The 23417-nt window shown below is 43.4% G+C and overlaps 1 protein-coding gene across 7 annotated transcripts in view; it reads left to right on the top strand.

Annotated features, from left to right (window-relative positions):
* Positions 1-23417, top strand: part of LOC109910815 (RNA-binding motif, single-stranded-interacting protein 1-like) — a 229106-nt gene that overhangs the window by 50281 nt on the left and 155408 nt on the right. For 2 of the 7 annotated variants that reach the window (XM_048598620.1, XM_048598624.1), the window contains exon 1: positions 19966-20197. The exons of the other annotated variants lie outside the window; for them this stretch is intronic. In XM_048598620.1, coding sequence (XP_048454577.1) covers positions 20132-20197 — 66 coding nt within the window. In that variant the 5' untranslated portion in view covers positions 19966-20131. Of the gene's footprint in view, positions 1-19965; positions 20198-23417 lie in introns of those variants that run through there. 7 annotated transcript variants of the gene reach the window in all.

Genomic DNA, 23417 nt, shown 5'->3' with positions numbered 1-23417 from the left:
TGCATGTCCCCAACATTCGTGGGAATGGCTGGGTAAACCCTGGACTGAGTTACATGTCGACTATGCCAGTCCTTTCATGGGTGCAATGTTCTTGGTCATTGTGGATGCCAGTTCAAAGTGGTTAGACATGCGTAGAGATAATTTGGCAAACTCAGGGATGATGATTGAAAAGCTGCGAACATCATTCATGATACATGCACTTCCAGAAGCATTAGCCACAGACAATGGGACATCATTTACCAGCAGGGCTTTCGAGTATTTCCTGAAGTTGCAAATGGGGCAGGAGCAAAACATACTTGGCCCCTCAGACCAGCCAGAAAGGCTGTCATAAACCATGGGTTCTCCCTCTCTGTCTAGCATTGAAGGAAACTTAGAGTCCCAGATGAATGCAGCCTCGATACTGTTACTGTCTGAAGAAGAGTATTTCTCCCGAGATTCTCTGGACGCAAGAGACAGGCTACTGTCTGGTACGCTCCCATGTACAAGTCAGAGTCAGAGGAATCAGACCTGGGGCAAAAACATCCTGGGAGAAACTACAAGAGAAAGAACAGGCCTAAATCCACAGATTTAGAGGCAATGTAGTGATTGGAATAAGGGTGAGGTGGATCTCATTGACAATGAGATCCTTGATTGGGATTGTTAACCTGGGCCAATCAGGGATCCCCGGCTGACTAATATAATCAGGAGATTCAAAGAGTCTCCTCATTTTAGGGACTGGCTCTGAGCAAGCTAGTCAGCGGTCATGTACTGTACATGTCCTCCTTGGAGTTATTTCACATAACATTTGCTTTCCTAACTGTAACTGTAATTACATCAGAGATAGTAGGAACTGCGGATGCTGGGGAATCTGAGATAACAAGGTGTAGAGTTGGATGAACACAGCAGGCCAGGCAGCATCAGAGGAGCAGAAAAGGGTCCCGACCCAAAACATCAGTTTTCCTGCTCCACTGAAGCTGCCTGGCCTGCTGTGTTCCTCCAGCTCCACACTGTGTTAAGAAAGGACAGTTGGATATGCCTGAATATTCCCTTAGGTGGATGGAGGTGAAAATCAAAGCCCTAAGTGTTTCTATCATAACAGAGTGGAGGATCTCCACTCACAATGCTGACATTTGTATGAAAAATCCATGGAGCTTATTGGGATTCATAATAGTGAATTGGAAAAGTGAACTAATGAGGAAAAGGCTAGGAAGAGTGTACTGAGTCACCATCACTGTGGGAAAAATGAGAGAGTGGAAATCTTAAGGTTTGTCCAGGAAAATGTTTAAAGCCAGCATATAGAAAGTCTTACAAATAGGGAGCACTGATGGATGCAATATTACCGAACAAAGCCACGCATGTGGTAAACGTGGCAGTGGGGAAGAATTTCAAGGGAAGTGACCAAAATTCAGTAAGATTTAAGATAATTATGGAGAAGGACAAAGATGAACTGAAAAAAAGTTTCTGAATTGGGGAAAGAACAATTTTAATCAGATAAGACAGATCTATTTAAAGTAGACCTGAAACAGCTACTTGAAAGAAAATCCACACCAGAGCAGTGGAAGACATTCAAAAGGGGAATAGTAAGAGTACCAAGCCAATATGGTCCTGTAAAGGTGAAGGATGGAACTAACAAGTGCAGAGAACCTTGTCAAAGATGTGTAGGATTGGATGGAACAAAAGGGAAGCTTCTGATGGGTACTGAAGGCTCAAAACTGCAGTGGTGATGTGCGTGGATTCAGAAGATGTGGTGAGGTTTTATTTGAATACTTTGCATCTGTATTCATAGTGAAGAAGGATGATGTTGGTCCAGACATCAGAGAAAAGAACTTTGATGGAACATAGAGCAGAGAACATTACAGCGCAGTACAGGCCCTTCGGCCCTTGATGTTGTGCCGACCTGTGAAACCAATCTGAAGCCCATCTAACCTAAACTATTCCATTATCATCCATATGTTTATCCAATGACCATTTAAATGCCCTTAAAGTTGGTGAGTCTACTACTTTTGCAGGCAGGGCATTCCACGCCCTTACTACTCTCTGAGTAAAGAACCTACCTCTGACGTCTGTCCTATATCTATCACCCCTCAATTTAAAGCTATGTCCCCTCGTGCTAGCCATCACCATCCGAGGAAAAAGGCTCCCACTGTCCACCCTATCTAATCCTCTGATCATCTTGTATGTCTCTATTAAGTCACCTCTTAACCTTCTCTCTAACGAAAACAGCCTCAAGTCCCTCAGCCTTTCCTCATAAGACCTTCCATCCATACCAGGCAACATCCTGGTAAATCTCCTCCGCACCCTTTCCAATGCTTCCACATCCTCCCCATAATGCGGTGACCAGAACTATACGCAATCCTCCAAGTGCAGCCGCACCAGAGTTTTGCACAGCTGCAACATGGCCTCATGGCTCCGAAACTCAATCCCTCTACCAATAAAACCTAACACACCGTACGCCTTCTTAACAACTCTATCAACCTGGGTGGCAACTTTCAGTGATCTATGCACATGGACACCAAGATCTCTCTGCTCATCCACACTACCAAGAATCTTACCATTAGCCCAGTACTCTGTATTCCTGTTACTCCTTCCAAAGTGAATCACCTCACACTTTTCCGCATTAAATTCCATTTGCCACCTCTCAGCCCAGCTCTGCAGCTTATCTATGTCCCTCTGTAACCTGCAATACCCTTCCGCACTATCCACAACTCCACCGACTTTGGTGTCATCCGCAAATTTACTAACGCATCCTTCCACGCCCTCATCCAGGTCATTTATAAAAATGACAAACAGCAGTGGCCCCAAAACAGATCCTTGAGGTACACCACTAGTAACTGAACTCCAGGATGAACATTTCCCATCAACCACCACCCTCTGTCCTCTTACAGCTAGCCAATTTCTGATCCAAACTGCTAAATCACCCTCAATCCCATGCCTCCGTATTTTCTGCAATAGCCTACCATGGGGAACCTTATCAAACACTTTACTGAAATCCATATACACCACATCAACCGCTTTACCCTCATCCACCTGTTTGGTCACCTTCTCAAAGAACTCACTAAGGTTTGTGAGGCACGACCTGCCCTTCACAAAACCGTGTTGACTATCCCTAATCAAATTATTCCTTTCTAGATGATTATAAATCCTATCTCTTATAATCCTTTCCAACACTTTACCCACAACTGAAGTAAGGCTCACTGGTCTATAATTACCAGGGTTGTCTCTACTCCCCTTCTTGAACAAGGGGACAACATTTGCTCGTCTCCAGTCTTCTGGCACTATTCCTGTAGACAATGATGACATAAAGATCAAAGCCAAAGGCTCTGCAATCTCCTCCCTAGCTTCCCAGAGAGTCCTAGGATAAATCCCATCCGGCCCAGGGGGCTTATCTATTTTCACACCTTCCAGAATTGCTAACATGTCCTCCTTATGAACCTCAATCCCGTCTAGTCTAATAGCCTGTATCTCAGTATTCTCCTCGACAACATTGTCTTTTTCCTGTGTGAATACTGACGAAAAATATTCATTTAGCACCTCTCCTATCTCTTCAGACTCCACGCACAACTTCCCACTACTGTCCTTGACTGGCCCTAATCTTACTCGAGTCATTCTTTTATTCCTGACATACCTATAGAAAGCTTTAGGGTTTTCCTTGATCCTACCTGCTAAAGACTTCTCATGTCCCCTCCTGGCTCTTCTTAGCTCTCTCTTTAGGTCCTTCCTGGCTAACTTGTAACTCTCAAGCGCCCTAACTGAGCCTTCACGCCTCATCTCTACATAAGCCTCCTTCTTCCTCTTGACAAGAGATTCAACTTCTTTAGTAAACCACGGTTCCCTCGCTCGACCACTTCCTCCCTGCCTGACAGGTACATACTTCTCAAGGACACGCAGTAGCTGTTCCTTGAACAAGCTCCACATTTCAATTGTGCCCAGCCCCTGCAGTTTCCTTCTCCATCCTATGCATCCTAAATCTTGCCTAATTGCCTCATAATTGCCTTTCCCCCAGCTATAACTCTTGCCCTGTGGTATATACCTATCCCTTTCCATCGCTAAAGTAAACGTAACCGAATTGTGGTCACTATCACCAAAGTGCTCACCTACCTCCAAATCTAACACCTGGCCTGGTTCATTACCCAGTACCAAATCCAATGTGGCCTCGCCTCTTGTTGGCCTATCTACATACTGTGTCAGGAAACCCTCCTGCACACATTGGACAAAAACTGACCCATCTAAAGTACTCGAACTATAGCGTTTCCAGTCAATATTTGGAAAGTTAAAGTCCCCCATAACAACTACCCTGTTACTTTCACTCCTATCCAGAATCATCTTTGCAATCCTTTCCTCTACATCTCTGGAACTTTTCGGAGGCCTATAGAAAACTCCCAACAGGGTGACCTCTCCTTTCCTGTTTCTAACCTCAGCCCATACTACCTCAGTAGACGAGTCCTCATCAAACGTCCTTTCTGCCACCGTAATGACACACCTCCCCCTCTTTTACCACCTTCCCTGATCTTACTGAAACATCTAAACCCCGGAACCTGCAACAACCATTCCTGTCCCTGCTCTATCCATCTCTCTGAAATGGCCACAACATCAAAGTCCCAGATACCAACCCATGCTGCAAGTTCACCCACCTTATTCCGGATGCTCCTGGCATTGAAGTAGACACACTTCAAACCACCTTCCTGCCTGCCGGTACACTCCTGCGACCTTGAAACCTTATTTATGACCTCACTACTCTCAACCTCCTGTACACTGGAGCTACAATTCAGGTTCCCATCCCCCTGCTGAATTAGTTTAAACCCTCTCGAAGAGCATTAGCAAATTTCCCCCCCAGGATATTGGTACCCCTCTGGTTCAGGTGTAGAACATTCCGTTTGTAGAGGTCCCACCTACCCCAGAATGAGCCCCAATTATCCAGGTATCTGAATCCCTCCCTCCTGCACCATCCCTGTAGCCACATGTTCAACTGCTCTCTCTCCCTATTCCTCACCTCGCTAGCACATGGCACAGGTAACAAACCAGAGATAACAACTCTGTTTGTTCTAGCTCTAAGCTTCCACTCTCGTTGCTTGAATTTCTGCCTTACATGCTCATCCCTTTTCCTACCTATGTCATTGGTGCCTATGTGGACCACGACTTGGGGCTGCTCCCCCTCCCCCTTAAGGATCCCGAAAACACGATCGAGACATCACGGACCCTGGCACCTGGGAGGCAACACACCAACTGCGAGTCTCTCTCGTTCCCACAGTATCTCCTATCTGACCCCCTAACTATGGAGTCCCCAATGACTAATGCCCTCCTCCTCTCCCCCCTTCCCTTCTGAGCAACAGGGACAGACTCTGTGCCAGAGACCTGTACCCCATGGCTTACCCCTGGTAAGTCATCCCCCCCAACAGTATCCAAAACGGTATACTTGTTTTTGAGGGGAACGGCCACAGGGGATCCCTGCACTGTCTGCCTGTTCCCTTTCCATACCCTGACTGTAACCCATCTACTTTTTTCCTGTACCTGAGTTGTGACTACCTCCCTGTAACTCCTCTCAATTACCCCCTCAGCCTCCCGAATGATCCGAAGTTCATCCAGCTCCAGCTCCAGTTCCCTATCGCGGTTTCCGAGGAGCTGGAGTTGGGTGCACTTCCCGCAGATGAAGCCAGTGGAGACATTAGTGGTGACCCTTACCTCCCAGATTCTAAGGAGGAGCATGCAACTGCCCTAACATCCATTCCCACTGTTCTGAATTCCCAAACAGACTACTAAAAAAAAAACTAGTAGCCTTACCAAATCAGCGCTCAGAGCCTTTTTTTTTTGGTTAGAGGAGGAGGATGGGTGGGAGACACTACCTAGGTAGTGTTTCGGGTAAAGCAACCGCCCAAATATATTACCTCACTTACTCACTCCAAAAATGGAGTCACGCGAGGTAAGACTTTTATAATCGAAAAGCTTACCTTCCCAGGCTGCCCTCGCGCTTCCTCCCGGACTCCCGCCACTGAAACAACTGATATACTTGAATAAATTAGAAACAAGAGGGAGGAGGCACTAATGGCATTAGCTGGCTTGAAAGTGGACAGATCCCCAGGCCCATGGCATGGCAGACTGGTTAAGAAACTGAGACCCCATGGGATCCAGGCAGTTTGGCAAATTGAATCCAAAATTGGCCTAGATAGAGGAAGAAGAGTTGAAGGATGCTTTTGTGACTAGAAGCTTAAGGTGTACCATAGTCATCCCTTTGCTGTTTGTTATGTGCATTAATGATCTGGACATGAATGTAGGAGATCTGGCCTGTAAGTTTGCAGATGACATGAAAGTGAGTGGTGTAAGTAGTGAGGAGGAAAGTCTTAGACAACAGGACTATGTATATATGGACTGGTCAGATGAGCATTGCAGTGGTGAAATTAACATAATCTGGTAAAGTGTAAGGTGATGCATTTTGGGAAGATTAACAAGGTAAGAGAGCATGGAGGTTATGATAGAACCATATATAATGTTAGTTAAACCACAGCTGGAATTGTGTGTGCAGTTCTGGTCCCCACACCATCAGAGAGATGTTACTGCGCCAGAGAGAGTGCAGAAGAGATTCACCAGGAATGTGCCTGGGTTGCAGCAATTCAGCTATGAAGAGAGGCTGGATTTTCCTTTGAATAGAGAAGGCTGAGGGACGGATCTGGTTGAGGTGTACGATGTTCTGAGGGGCATAGACAGGGTAGAAAAAGTGAAACCTTTTCCCTTAGTAGAGGGGTCAGTATCCAGGGACAGTTTTAAGTTCAGGAACAGGCGTTATAGAGAGAATTTGAAGAAATATTTTTCACCCAGAGGGCTGTGGATATCTGGAACTGATTGCTTGAAAGGATGGTCATGGCAGGAACCCTTAAGGCATGTAAGAACAGTGTATGTGGGCACTCGAAATGCCATAGCACACCAAGCTATGGGCCTAGTGCTGGAAAATGGGATTTGAATAAATGTGTGTTAGATGACACAATGAGTTTCTTTCCATTGTTGTAGAAACTTTGACTGTTTGAAGTACCACAGATCAAATTGTAGCTGTAACTACACTTGTGAAACTGGAGATAAACACTGCTGGAAGAGGTGAACACGATAAATGAGAGATACAAAGTTTTTTCTCAACTTGAAAGATACTCCCTTGTTCTTCAAATGATGCAGCTAAATCCTGTGTGAAGAGACACTAAGCTACTTCTGCTATAGAAGGGCATAGTTTTCCCTCCAGAAAGCGCAATGAATGCCCAGGATAATTGGTAGAGTATGTTCTGTTTCCATTGTACAAAGTGCTGTTGGAATATGGCTTGTTTCCTGAAACAATGGTTGTAGGATTTGTTAAGAAATTACTCATGTGTGGAGTTGGCTTACTCTCAGGTAATGACTTGGCTGGGGTACAAATCATAGCTTTGCTTTTAATCCCAGAAAGTCTGAATCAAGTTAAAGAGCCTGAACAATGACAGGAACCTGTTCCAGGAATTTTTCTATCATGTATGATGACCACAGCAATGGCTAAACAAAGTCTAAGGTCAAGGTAATACTACAAGTAGTAGCTGTAACTTTCTTTAAGGATGGAGATTGATTCCAAAGAAGTGTTACATGTTTTTGTTAATTGAGGTTCAGAAAGCAGATTTGGATATAAGCATGTTAATAAAGGCAGATCTCTCTGAAGCTAATGCTGAAGGAATTCCATATTTTATTTTATTGAAAAGAGGATTCTGATGACATCCTCAGAGATCTGCAGACAAGGAATAGATGGTTGTTCATCAGATAGTGGTAGCACCCAAATGTCATTAGGAGGTGTTACAGTAAACATGAAATTCCTATGGACAGGCAGAAATATGGAGAAATTGATCATCATCAAACATACATTATACCTGGCCAAGACCTCGTAAAGATTGAATACAGTGTTATAATACATGCCATACTTATCATGTAGTGAGGAAACCTCAATATTTCATCAAACTGGCATCTTTAATACAAATACCAGTTTTTGATGAATGATTTGAGTGAGGTTTTGTAGATTCTGTAGGTTCATTACCAAAAACGAAAACAGGACACCAGTATATCCTTACAGTTATGTCCAGAAGCTATTCCTTTAAAGATTGTTACACCTAACATAGTGATTGAAAACTTAAACTTAAGTTTTTTACTTGCATGGGCAACCAATTGAAATACAGTCATGTCAAGGTTCAAACTTGTGCCTAAAATTTGTCAGCAGTCATAATATAATATAATCAGCAGTCCCATGTAGTTTCCTTGGAACGATCATCTATAGATCCTGCCTAGTAGCTGCAATCATTTGTCAAGCGACAGCACTATGAAAGCCACAGAAATTGATGAGCAACATGTATAACTGCAAGCCAGAACAGGCAGTAAATTCCAGTGGCTGCTGAACAGACGCCAAACGAAGAATTTGCAGCAAAATTTCCCTCAGGATGCAGAGAAAGGACAGGAGGCCCATGGTCTTTCATCCCCAGTGGCATATCCTGTAGTTAGGTGATGCACAGGACCATCACTGAATGAGGATGCCCTAGGACACTGTAATAGAACTGTACCATGTGCTGGAGCCGTCCAGGTGTGGGGCACTAGAGATTGTATACACATAGCTTTGAGACCACTATATCATAAAGTTACTGACTAACTTCATTAATAGGAATGGCTTCCATGTGGTCAATCTCCAACCCATTTGCACTCATTGTAACTACATCCTAGATGTCTGTGCTAGGCACCGTGGAAACTTGCGTGATGCTTATATCCTGGATAACTATCAAGTTCCTGCTTCATTCCAAGAGCCAGGTACTTTAAAACCATCCAACCATGGCCTACAGCTCTGTTTGAAAACCCCTACTAAGGCCAAGCATAGATACATTATGACACATTCTTCTAACAGGGTCTTCAAGGACCAAACAGTTAGCCCCCACAATGAAGTTCCCATACTTGGGCAGCTCTGTGGCATTCCTCGCAGTATGTTTCAGACAGAATGTGCCTCATAATCATTGCAGGCTGTCCTCTGGACTCCTGGAGCTGAGCAAAAAGCAGAAGTGATAGTCAATGAGCAGCTGTGGGAGCAGCAGTATTCTCCCAAGCAGGAAGCAGAGGATGCCGATCAGGAGGACCCTCATTGTCATCATGACCAAGTGCGGCAGCATCAGTTGCAACAAGCCAGATAGGACTTATCTACATCTGCAGTTTTTTGTCTCTAACCAGGACTTATTCAAAACCCACATCCAATTGAAATGAGTCAGATGAAATCATCATTCATTACCTATAAATCTTTTGATGCTAAGCCAAAAAGCAGCCCCTGTTTATTCCCAATTACAAATGCAGTTTTTTGGTTTATTCGGTTTTCTTTCTGTGCAACTAACTGTTGTGAGGCTTCATAACATCTGATGCTTCAACATTGATATATGTCCAGCTTTGATGCTACGATGGATTCTAGGGAAAGTGTGCCACTCCCTTAAATAGGGTTTGCAGATTGTGTGGCTCTAAAGAAGTGTAGACTATCTAGCTTTATTCATGTAGCTGCAACTAAAATGACAGTCCCACAGGTAATAATGCAATATGAAGATATATTTACAAATTGGAGATTCTATTTAAATTTAGGTGTCACCTGTGCCACCTATGTCCCCTCAGAATGTTTGATATTTCCGTTTCCTCTTATTACATCAACAAGGTCCTGGAGTTCTCAGATGGAATAGAGAGAGAGAGAGCCTACTCTATAATGGATTCAGCTGGCCTTGATGTTTTCGATGGACATCCCTGGGGACATTTGTGGCAAGAGGGCCCAGTCATATTTAGAGTGTCCTGGCCAGATGCTCATCTTCCACAGTTTGAACTTCTGCAGGGTTGAGGGTTGCTGGCACAGTGTAAATGGAGGGTCTGGACTGCTATTAGATTGGAAGATGTAGGAGTAGAAATAAGCCATTCTGCCCATTTAGTCTGATCCACCTTTCATAGAATCGTAGAATCATAGAGATGTACAGCACAGAAACAGAACCTTTGGCCCAACTCATCCATGCCTACCAGATAGCCTAAATTAATCTAGTCCCATTTGCCTGTATTTGGCCCATATCTGTCTGAACTTTCCTATTCCTATATCCAACCACACGCCCTTTAAATGTTGTAATTGTACCTACCTCCATCACTTCCTCTGGCAGCTCACTCCATACCCATACCATCCTCTGTGTGAAAAAGTTGCCCCTTGGGTCCCTTCTAAATCTTTCCCCTCTCACCTTAAATCTGTGCTCTCTACTCTGGGAAAAAGTATTCTGCTATAGGAGGGCATAGTTTTCCCTCCAGTAAGTGCAATGAATGCCCAAGTGTTAATAAACAGGATAATTGGGAGAGTATGTTCTGTTTCCATTGTACAAAGTGCTGTTGGAATGTGACTTGTTTTCTGAAACAATGATTGTAGGATTTGGCTATTCACCCTATCCATGTCCCTCATGATTTGTATAACTCAATAAGGTTACACTTAGCCCCCGATGCTTCAGAAAAAATACCCCCAGCCTATTCAGCCTCTTCCTATTGCTCAAACCCTCCAACCTTAGCAACATCCTCGTAAATCTTTTCTGAACCCTTTAAAGTTTCACAATATCTTTCCTATAGCAGGGAGACCAGAATTGAACACAGCATTCCAAAACTGGCGCAATTAATGTCCTGTACAGCTACAACATGACATCCTAACTCCTGTACGCAATGCACTGACCATTAACGGCAAGCATACAAAATGCCTTCTTCACTATCTTGTCTACCTGCAACTCTACTTTCAAGGAAGTATGAACCTGCTCCCCAAGGTCTCTTTATTCAGCAACACTGACCTTAACATTAAAGTGTATAAGTCCTGCCCTGATTTGCCTTTCTAAAATGCAACACCTCACATTTATCTAAATTAAACTCTATCTGCCACTCCTTGGCCCATTGGCCCATCTGATCAAGGTCCCGTTGTACTCTGAGATAACATTCTTCACTGCCCACCGAACCACCAACTTTCATCAGCAAACTTACTAACCATACCCTCTATATTCATATCCAAAACATTTATATAAATGACAAAAAGCAGTGGACCCAGCACCAATCCTTATGGCACACTGCTGGTCACAGGCCTCCAACCTGAAAAACAACCTATAAATCTATATTGCATTTATTGACCCTTCTACTCAGGGGAAAAGGGTCTTCCTACCTATCCTCTCCATGACCCGCATAATTTTGTGACTAAACACCTCAATCAGGCCCCTTCTCCAACCTCTCTGTTATAATGAAGATATCCCCTGCCTATTTAGTCTTTCTTCAGAGCTGAGATGCCTCAGCCCAGGCAACATCCTGGTGAATCTTCTCTGCACTTTCTCTTGTGCAATCACATCCGTCTGACATGTGGTGAACAGAACTACTTGAGTACTCTCGTTGTGGGCACAGTAAGGACTGCAGATGCTGGAAGCCAGAGTCTATAGGTGTGAGGCTGGAAAAGCACAGCAGTTCAGACTGTATCCACGCATTGGTGGGCTCTGATTGTAGTTGGCGGAAATGTCGGAGGATGATGCATTGGATCTGGAGGTTGGTAGGGTGGTACGTGAGGACTAAGGGATCTCTATCCTTATTGCTGTTGGTGGGGAGGAGGTTTGAGGGCAGAAGTGCGAGATATGGAGGAGATGTAGTTGAGGGCATCCTTAATTACAGAGGAAGGGAAATTACAGTTCCTAAAGTAGAAGGATATCTCATCATCCTCTGACATTTCCGCCACCTACAATCAGACCCCACCACCAAAAAGATATTTCCCTCCACACCCGTGTCTGCTTTCCGCAGAGACCGTTCATTCTGTGACTCCCTCATAAGGTCTACACTCACCTCCAACCTCTCCACCACACCCAGTACCTTTCCCTGCAACCATAAGAGGTGTATCACCTGCCTCCACACCTCCCCTCTCACCTCCACCAAAGGCTCCAAACAATCCTTCCAGTCTTGGCAGAGATTCACCTGCACTTCATCCAACATTTTCTATTGTATCCATTGCTCCTGATGTTGTCTCCTCTATATCGGGGAGACCAAACGCAGACATGGGGACCGGTTCACTCTGCATGCATCAACCAACCCGACCTTCCAGTTGCCATCCATTTTAATCCCCCCTCTCACTCCCCTGACAACACGTTCATCCTTGGCCTCCTCCACTGTCAGAGTGAGGCCAAACCTAAACTGGAGGAACAAAACCTGATATTTCACCTTGGAAGCTTACAGCCCAATGGCCTTAACGTTGACTTCACCAGCTTCAAAATCTCTCCACCCCCAGCCTCATCCCATGTCTGGCCCTCTCCCTCCTGACCTAACCTAACCTAACCTGTCCATCTTCCTACTCACCTATCCGCTCCAACCTTCCCATGGACCAATCACAATAACCCTCTCCCTGCATCCACCTATCACCATCTCTCCTACCCTTCCCCCAGCCTCACACCCCATTTATTTCCGGACTCCACTCCCCCTCCCCATTCCTGACGAAGGGTTTCAGCCCAAAACATTGATTTTCTGGCCTCACAGCTATATACTCTAGTTGTGGCTTAACTAATGTTTCATACAGTTCCATCATAACCTCCCTGTCATTGTATTCAGTGCATAAGATAATAAAAATAGATATATCAGCTGACTTTTTAACCACCTTTAAGGGTCAGTCGACACTTACAACAATGTCTCTCTGATCCTCTGTACTTCTGAGGATCTTACTCTGCATCGTGCACATCTAGCCTTTTTAGGCCCCCCAAAAAGCATCACTTTGCACTCTCCAGGATTAAATTCCATTTACCACTGTTCTGTCCATCTGTATGATCCCATAGCCTCAGGCTTTTCTCGTCTCTATTTAACAGGTCACCAATTTTCATGTCATCTGTGAACTCAGTGATCATATCTCCTACTTTCATTTCTGGATCATTAGTTTTGCAAACAGTAAGGAACCCAGCACGAAACTCTGTGAAACATCATTGGACACATGTTTCCAGTCACGAAAAACAACCTTCAATCATCACTGTCTACCTCTTGCCACTAAGCCAATTTTAGGTCCAATTGTCCAATGCAGGGCCTTGTCAAAAGTTACTGAAGTCCATGTACACTCCATCAACTGCATGATCCTCATCTACACACCTAGTCATCTCCTTGAAAAACTAATCAAATTTGTTAGACATGATTTCACCTTTACAAAGCCATGCTAACTATCTTTGCTTAATCCTTGCCTTCCCAAGTGGATATTAATTCTGCCCCTGAGAATTTTAGAATCGTAGCATCTGTACAGCGTGGAAAGAAGCCATTCAGCCCATCTAGTCCCCACTGACTCTCCAAAGAGCATCCCATCCAGACCCAGACCCCTACTGTATTCCAGTAACCCCACATTTACCATGGCTAATTCACCTACACTACATATCCTTGGACACTATGGATAATTTAACATGGCCAATCTACCTAACCTGCATATCTTTAGACTGTGGGAGGAAACTGGAGTGCCCGGCAAAATCCCACGTAAAGACTGGGAGAATGTGCAAACTCCACGTAGACAGTCACTCAAGGCTGGAATCAAACTGAGTCCCTGGCACTGTGAGGCAGCAATGCTCACCCCTGAGCTATCGTGCTGCCTTTAAGTTTATCCTATAATTTCCCTACCAGTGACATTGAACTCTATGCCTTGTTTCTTAAATTCTTCCTACTACCTTTCTTTAATAATAGGACTATATTAGATGTTCTGCAGTCCTCTGGCAACTGTCCTGTGGCCAGAGAGGATTTGAAAATTAATATCAGAGCCTTTGCAATCTCCTCCTTTGTTTCCCGAGCAGCCTGGATGTATTCCATTCGGGTCTCAGGATTTATCCACATTGAAGCCCACTAAAATCACTAATATCTTGTCCCTCTCAATGATAATTTTTTGAGTTGTCATAGTCCTCACTACCTACATCATCCTTTCTATAGGGAATACAGATGCAAAGTACTCACATAGAACCTCACCCATGTCTTCTGGCAGTACATACCGATTGTCATTGTGGTTCCCACTCTTTCCCTGATTATTGTCTTGTAACTAACATACTTAGAAAACACTTTTAGCATTTCCTTCATCTTCCCCACTAGTGGTTTTTTGCCACCCCTTACAGTGGGTTGTTTTCTCCTGGAATGAGACAAAATGAGGGATTGAGTTAAAATAGCTGGCACAGTTGTTAGTGTTATTGTTGGTGGGTGAATGGTGGTGAGTTCTCCCAAGTGTAATAGGTAGAAAGCACAGAGGGCAGGGAGGGTTAAATAGTTGGGAGAATGGGATGGGTGAGAGCCATTGAGGAAAGATGCTGTGTGAAATATGACCAGGAGCTTTGGCAGGAGATGGTTGCAGCAGCGGAATTAGAGTGAGTATGAGGTAGCAGAGAGATAAAAATGTTTACGTTTGTGTCGTGCAGAAGGTGATTAGCCATCTTCCTACTCTGCTGAGTATTGCACTGTGGAAATAGTACTGACCCAGGTGTCAGCTTTAGACCAGGCTGATGCCTGGTGCCCAGGTCTCCTCTGCAGGTACTGAGGAAAGATGACAGCCCTCCTCTTCATCATCCCATTTAGCAGGACTTCCAAGTCCCTGTCTGAGAATGGGGTTGCCAATTTGCCTTTACCACTATATTGCTTGGAAATCCTCACACACAGGAACCAAAGAGTGCTATTTTGGTTTGTGACTTTTGAACTGATGCATTGCTGGGCTTTAAGTATGGCACCTGGCAATGTAAACCCCAGAAAATCTTGTCATCAGCGAGCATTTCTGGCACTGCTGAGTGCTAGATGGTGCAAAAGGGGTGCTATGGAGAGGTGATGCATGCTTCATGAGGTGGGAAAGCTCACTAGATCTCACGCAGAGAAACCCTCCATGATGCTGCCAAACCACTTTGCCAAATTTTGGGAAAATTCGGCCCAATGTATTTAACCTAGTTATATTCTTCATGCCACATGATGAAGAATAGGATTGGAGCCAATCTTGACTCACTTTCATAAACATTTTAGATGCACATTACAAGCTCACAACTCCTAATCCAATGACTAGAGAAAAGATCCCTGTAATTCACCTTATCTACCACCCTCATGATTTTATAAACCTCATTAAGTTTGACGACTAATGCGATTATTACATGCTGTGGCTGAGAAGAGTGAAGGGGCCTGGCTCGTATGTAGAGTGTATGCAAAAAGATTAATTTTGGGGTGGAAGAAATCTGGGTGTATTCTGCTCATAGGGGTCACATGCTGGAAATCAAACTCCGCTATTCCCAGCGTCATCACAAAAATTAAAGATTTTTAAACGTACGCAGAATTTCACCGATTTATTTGAATTTAGACGCAAGTTGACTGAAAGCACAGACCAGGATTCGGTACATAAAAGAAATCATTATAACAAATAAATAGACCCATGCTGCACGTGAACAGTTATGAACCATTGGCATATACCTTTATTAGTTAAAACACTAACCCCTTTATACGTCCCCCCTACACATACATAAGGACAGACAGAAATAAACAGTTTTTATAGGCCGAGAGAAAGACCTGAAAGGCAGTTCAGTGTTTGTTGCCCCCTGGGTTTGCTGAGATGATCCTATTGGCTTGTCTACAAAGAAGGTATCTTCTTCCTATGATGCCCAGTAATCCTCAGAGTATTCTGGGTGTGGTCTCACCAGGGTTTTGTATAGCTTGTAACATAAATTCTATCTTGTTGTATTCTAGTTGTCTAGATATAAAAGCCAGCATTCCATTCACTTTTTTAAATTATTTACTAGACTTGCATTTGACATTTTAAAACTCAGTATTAATGGACTCTCAAGCACCTTTGAACCTGCACTGTTTCTAGATTTTCTGCATTTTGTTTGTCATTTATAAAAATGCTTTGGTTGAGAATATAAAAGGTATGCTTATAAGTTTGTGGATGACACCAAAATTGGTGGTATAGTGGACAGCGGAGAAGGTTATTTAAAATTACAATTAGGTCAATGGGCTGAGGAGTGGCAGGAAGTGTTTAATTTGGATAAATGTGAGGTATTGCATTTTGATAAAATAAACAAGGGCAGGATTTTTACAATTAAAAGTAAGGCCTTGAGTAGTGTTGTAGAACAGAGAGACCTAGGGGTTCAGCTACATGATTCTTTAAAGTTTGTGTCACATGTTGACAGGATCGTTAAAAAGGCGCTTAGCAAGGTTGCCTTCATTGCTCAGACCTGTGAGTTAAGGAGTTGGGATGTCATGTTGAAGTTGCATAGGACATTGGGGAGGCCTGTTCTGGAACACAGTGTGCAGTTCTGGTTGCCCTGTTATATTACTATTAAGTTGGAGATCTTTCAGAAATGTTGCTGGACATGGAGGGACATTTGGATAAGTACACGAATAAGAAATGTTTGGAAGGATATGGGCCAAATGCAGGCAGGTGGGACCAGTTTAGTTGGAATGATGATCAGCATGAACTGGTTGGTCTGTTTTCTGCTGTATGACTCTATGACTATGACTCTATTTAGACAATTTTATCCACTTTAATTCCAAAGCGCATGACTTCACAGTTACCTACATTGAAATCTATTTGCCATGATTTTATTCACTCACATAATCTATTTGTATTTTTTTTATTTTATGCTTCTATTTATACTGTTTACTATACCTGTGCATTGAGTATAAAAGTTGGGATGTCATGTTGTGGCTGTTTAAGACCTTGATTAGACCACTTTTGGAATTTTGCATGCAATTCTGATCTCCCTGCTATAGGAAAGATGTTGTGAAACTTGAAAGGGTTCAGGGATTGGAACTATAGAGAGAGGCTGAATAGGCTGGGGCTATTTTCCCTGGAGGGTCGGATGCTGAGGGGTGACCTGATAGAGGTTTATAAAATCATAAGGGGCATGGATAGGGTGAATAGCCAAGGTCTTTTCCCTCGGGTGGCTGATTCCAAACCTAGAGGGCATAGGTTTAAGGTGAGAGGGAAAAGATTTGAAAGGGACCTACGTGGCAACTTTTTCACACAGAGGGTGGTACATTTATGGAATAAGCTGCCAGAGGAAGTGGGGGAGGCTGGTACAATTACAACATCTAAAAGGCACCTGGATGGATACATGAATAGGAAGAGTTTAGAGGGATATGGGCCAAATGCCAGCAAATAAGACGAGATTAATTTAGGATATCTGGTCAGCATGGACGAGTTGAACCGAAGGGTCTCTTTCTGTGCAGTACAGCCTTTTAACTCTATGCTCACTTATCATTGTGTCAACAAATTTATATATGTTACTTTTTAGCTAATCATCCTCTCTCCCCTTCCTGGACCTCTCTGTCTCCATATCGGGCAACCACCTAGAAACCGATATTCATTTCAAGCCCACCGACTCCCACAGCTACCTAGAATACATCTCCTCCCACCCACCTTCCTGCAAAAATGCTATCCCCTATTCCCAATTCCTTCGCCTCCGCCGCATCTGCTCCCAGGCTGAGGCATTCCACTCCCGTACATCTCAGTTGTCCTCGTTTTTCAAGGACCGTAACTTCCTCCCCTCAGTGGTCAAGAACGCCCTCAACCGTGTCTCCCACATCTCCTGCAACTCATCCCTCACACCCCGTCCACGCAGTAAGAACCAAAAAAGAATCCCCCTCGTCCTCACGTACCACCCCACCAACCTCCGGATCCAACGCATCATCCTCCGACACTTCCGCCATCTGCAATCCGACCCCACCACCAAAGACATCTTTCCCTCCCCACCCTTATCTGCTTTCCGGAGGGACCACTCTCTCCGTGACTCCCTTGTCCGCTCCACACTCCCCTCCAGCTCCACCACACCTGGCACTTTTCCCTGCAACCGCAGGAAGTGCTACACCTGCCCCCATACCTCCTCCCTCACCCCCATCCCAGGCCCCAAGAAGACTTTCCACATCAAGCAGATGTTCACCTGCACATCTGCCAATGTGGTATACTGCATCCGCTGTACCTGGTGTGGCTTCCTCTACATCAGGGAAACCAAGTGGAGGCTCGGGGACCGCTTTGCAGAACACCTACGCTCGGTTCGCAATAAACAACTGCACCTCCCAGTCGCGAACCATTTCAACTCCCCCTCCCATTCCTCAGACGACATGTCCATCCTGGGCTTCCTGCAGTGCCACAACGATGCCACCCGAAGATTGCAGGAACAGCAACTCATATTCTGCTTGGGAACCCTGCAGCCCAATGGTATCAATGTGGATTTCACAAGCTTCAAAATCTCCCCTTCCCCTACTGCATCCCAAAACCAGTCCAGCTCGTCCCCGCCTCCCTAACCTGTTCTTCCTCCCACGTATCCCCTCCTCCCACCTCAAGCCGCACCCCCATCTCCTACCGACCAACCTCATCCCGCCCCCTTGACCTGTCTGTCCTCCCTGGACTGACCTATCCCCTCCCTAACTCCCCACCTACACTCACCTTTACTGGCCCCATCCCCGCCTCTTCGACCTGTTTGTTTCCTTTCCACCTATCCTCTCCTCTATCCATCTTCTATCCGCCTCCCACTCTCTCTCTATTTATTTCAGAACCCCTTTCCCCTCCCCCTTTTCTGATGAAGGGTCTAGGCCCGAAACGTCAGCCTTTCTGCTCCAATGATGCTGCTTGGCCTGCTGTGTTCATCCAGCCCTGCACTTTGTTGTCTCGGATTCCCCAGCATCTGCAGTTCCTACTATCTCTAACTTCTTTACTTGTTTGGGTGAATAATTAAGGTAACAACACAGATCCTTGAAGAACAACACTGGGCACAACCTGCCAATTAGAGTACTTGTCCCTTAGCCTTTCTCTGTTTTTCGCCCTCAGGTGATTTCCAAACAAGGTCAATAATTTGTTTTCATGATCAACTTTAGCTTACAGTGTCTAGTAATGAATTTTATCAAATGCCTGCCGTTACTCATATCAATGACCTTCATAGACATTTCCAGTTCATAACTTTTGTCACCTTTTCAAAACTATTCAGTCAGGTTCAACAGGAGTGGCCTACTCTTTACGAATCCATGTTGATTCCCAGTGATTAACTAAAACAAATCCCTATGTTCAATCACTCTGCCATTAATTATTGCTTTAAGATTGAAATCAGGAATTATTCTTTTCATACAAAGTGAATGGCAAATCTGGAACCGTTTCACGTTTCACAACTTTCTTAAATTGATATTCTTAAAAGAAACTAAATAAGGATGATAAATATCACAACAATCTAAGGATGTCCGTGGATACTGGTCAATAGAAATTTTCAACAGTGAGAATGATGGTTTTGTTGGGTCGTGATGTCAAGGGACGAGGAACAAAATCCTGTAGATAGATTTGACATACATATCAACAATCATCAAATTCAGTGGTGGAACAGGCTCCTGAGACTAACAGCCTGTTCCTGTTGTCTATATCTCTGCTTTTTTAAGTTCGGTGAGTTAGTGCCAGCAGGGTATCTCATTAGCAATACTCAGATCCTCACCAGTTACCTGATCTTACCCTGGTACAAGTACTGAAGCAGGTTTCCTTCATGTTTGCTAGTTTCTGTTTTGATTACTCACCTCAATAATTCAGTTTTAACTTCATTCCTTAATGATTAATCAGCAATCTGGCCAGTAAAAATGTTCTGTGTCTGAATGATTTACCTTGTTATATTAGAATATTAAATAGTTTTCTTTAAATTTTAACCTCCCTAATGCTTTATAGATCTTTTCTTTAAGTTTGCACCTTTGCACATTTTAAATATTGAGGCACTTTGTGTACTCTGGTTGCACACGGTCATCCTTAGATTGTTGTGATATTTATCATCCTTATTTAGTTTCTTTTAAGAATATCAATTTAAGAAAGTTGTTTGTATTGGTAATTTTCATAGAGTATACAAAGAATTCTGTTTTTATTCCTTTTTGCTTTACTTGGTGCACCCTGTAGAGACATGAGAGCCTGAGGCAAAATGCCATTCATTCATTAATGTGATCTCAATTTGCCTCCTCCCTCTGCCCTGTGGTTTTTCAGACTCCTCCCAAAACTAAGGCCTACTGACTGATCTGCCAGTGACTCTCTCTGTGCAGCAGTGAGTTATGTGGTGCTCCCCCACAAACAGGCTGATTTGCAGATTTGCTGTTTGAGGCTTGCTTCCTGTGCAACATAATCTTACTCGTGTGACTGGACTGTGTGGCACCAAGGACTGTAAAGATGCTGCTGTCCATGCCACAGATGGGGTTTGGCCCTCGCTCTCGCTCTGTACAGCAAGCCAAAAAGGTAAATACAAAGCTTTTTGTGCCTGTTTTGCTGTTCGGTGATTTCATGGTTGTATGTTTTGATACTCGATCAATGATAGATGAAGGAGGTAGCTCTGTAAGCTGGGGATTTTTTTTTATTCAAGGAAATGACCGAGAAGGAAGTTGCAGGAGCCCATGGCACACTCATCAAAGGAAGTCTTGTCATGTTCCCAGCAGCAGAATTCTTAGAACAGTAACCAGGCCAACATATTTTCATGACTCTTCTCTTTTAAAATTTACGTTCATTTTATATTTTAGGCGTGTAACATGTGAGGTAGTAGTTCTTATAAAAGAAATAAAATTTAAAATGCAGTTAAAATATTGAATTATTTTTCCTTTGTGTGTGATGTATTTGATTCGTAGTTTTGAGAAGTCTTTTGTTATGTATGTGACAATCATAGAAGGTTGTTGTTTGCTCTTGAGTAGGAGGGTGGCTTAGTTTAATCCTTCATTTTACGCATCGATAAAAGTTGTCCATAATTTCCAGAATAATGAAGTCCTGCCTTTGCCTGGCTAAGGCAGTGGCTGTATTGTTTTTATTTCAAAAGAACCTTCCAAAAATTGCTATGTGCTACTTTAAACAGCCCTAATTTGGTTTCAGGCTCTGTCAAAAGTGGGATAAAAAAAATATCCAGCCACTTGACAGCAGCACTGTTCAGTCCATCCAGAAACGTCAAAAGCATTTAATTTGCAGAGTAATAAAAAGTACAGTTTTTTAGGCTATATGAAGTGAATTTTTTCTAGATTTCACTTTCAATAGACTGTATATTTATATATTATTCAAACTGTTTTCCTTCTTTTGCATTTGTGTTATAATTAGATATTTTATTTGTGTGCAGCATTTAAATCATTATTCTTAGGCAATAAAAACAAATTTCCAAATAGCTGTAAATGTTTTTGAACTTGTTTTGATTGATCTGCATCCATAACAAGAGTGTAAAGTGTATATACCTGTTGCAGTGTTTGGGACAGAATCAATTCAGATCAATTTATTTTTAAAAATCTCTTTACAAATCAATTATGGCATATATCTGTAAGTTAGATATAAATCTAGAATTATTTAACTGTCCTTATATAATAAAGAGTAATGCAGAGATTGTAAATGGCAAAAAAGACAATCTGTTTCTAGCCATTCTAATTCCTTTCAAAAGACTGTTCTCGCAGCAGGGAGAACAATCATAGGTCACACTGAGGTGACTTAGATGTTCTGCAGTATCCAGATGTGCATTCATTTTGAACTGGATTCAGATGCGCCTGATTCAAAAGAAATGACGTGATATCTACGTGTTTCATTTTTATGCCAAATGATGGTCACTGGATTTTATTACAGTAATAGTTAACATTAGTGGTTGATTTACTTTGTGTTTTTTACCTCGATCTACTAGCTGGTACTACGAGACTCATGAACGTAATTTGTTTCAGTCTTTCATTATTCAGGAAGCCATTCCCTTGCACAAGCTGTGGTGTAGGCCAGTGGATCTAATTCACTGGAGTCTCATTACACAGGAAATGTCTTATGGATTAGCCTTGAAGTTTTACACTGGCATCCCCTAGATTTAGACCCTGAAACAAGATTTTATTAATGTTCATTCCTGGAATTGCTGCTTTGTACCTGAATTAACTTAACAGTACTTGATTGGGAAAAAAGCAGACTTCATTGAGCTATTGCACTGTTCGCCCTGTTATTAAAAAATAGGTAAGAATTTTGCAGAGACAGCAGAAATCCAGCTGTCAGGTTAGAAAGTGGGGGCCAGCCCTACTTCATCAGGCACCGGCAGACAGGTCTACAGGTGTTTTTGGGGCTGTTTGGGCAGCCATCCTGCTAAAGACAGTGGCCCATTCCAGGAGTTGTTTGTGCAATCAGGGATTCAGCAATACCACTGCTAGTGATAGATGGGGTGGTTGGTACATTCAAAGATGAGTGAGTGGAATTGCGGGTAGTTAGGACTGACAATCAGGCCCTGGCCATTGTCAGGGGTGGGCCAAGGAGATGGGTGTGGCAGGAGGCTGGACAAATGGTGCTGTTGTTGTGAGAGCAGGCACTGTCATACAGGTGCCACTTTGGAACATGAAGTGTCAAAAATTGAAGCTGTTTCCTACACGGTCTGTTGGGAAGCCACCAGGCCACACTGGACAGTCTGACCACTCCCAGTCTCAGAGTTACTGACAAAATGTTCGTGGAAGTAGGAAGTGGCCATTAATTATTCATTTTACTTAAAGTGGGCAGCTGCTCTGCTATACTTCCAACAACTGACCAAATGGCATTGTGGCGGAAAGACTGCAAGCATGCCGTCCAGTGCTTTCCTATATCATTTTGTCAACCATCCCACCTCCTAATCCTTCGCTAAAAGGATAATAAAATTCAGCCTGTAGAACGAGAAATGTCCAGTGTCAATATGTGGCCCATGTTGGCCTATGAGCTCAACTAGAATGGCAGTGAGGATATGGTGTGTTAAAAGTCAAGAAATGTTTTGACAAATAGGATCTAATTAAGCTTTCCTGCCATGTACAGAATTTAAACACAAACAGTTACAAATTAAAGAGCCCAAAGAAAGTAGGATATACGAGAAGAATACTTTTGCTGAAAGGGCTGTATGTATAGAACTAATTATGCGCATGGCTAGTTGGTCCTTAATGAGTTTAAGAAAGAAAAGTTGAAATATATTTTTGATAACACAAGGGGTGCAGGGTCATACCAAGGAAATAGTGTGGATGGGTCAGCTCAGTTGGTGGATGATGTTCTGAGTGAGCCTATTATTGAGGTGCAGGCCTACAACAGCCTTTTGCCTGTTTCTACTCAGTAAAACAGATAATTGGCCACTAAAATTCTGATGGAGGAACCTTTTACATCCATATATCTGCTTCAGTTAATTTTCAGATGTGTCTTTAAATTGGCACCCTGTACAAAGAACAGAAACAAGGTGAGATGGTATTTAAATATGCAAGTTGAGGCCCTTCAGCTATTGTAGGGGTAGTAGGAACTACAGATGCTGGAGAATCCGAGACAACAAGGTGCAGGGCTGGATGAACACAGCAGGCCAAGCAGCATCATTAGGACCCAGATTTAAGGTTTAAGGAGGTATGGGTGAAGCAGCTGTGATTCATGCTAGTCCCATTCCCTCTAGATTTTGAGAATCTCTGGAGCATTGGTGCTCCTCTGACCCTAGAAAAAAAAGTCTTCTGGCAAATTGCTGTTCTTG

This window comes from Rhincodon typus, chromosome 7 (assembly GCF_021869965.1).
Source record: "Rhincodon typus isolate 14 chromosome 7, sRhiTyp1.1, whole genome shotgun sequence".
NCBI classification, from domain to species: Eukaryota; Metazoa; Chordata; class Chondrichthyes; order Orectolobiformes; family Rhincodontidae; genus Rhincodon; species Rhincodon typus.
Note: the sequence above shows the minus strand (reverse complement) of the source record. Positions and strands in the feature narration are given on the sequence as shown.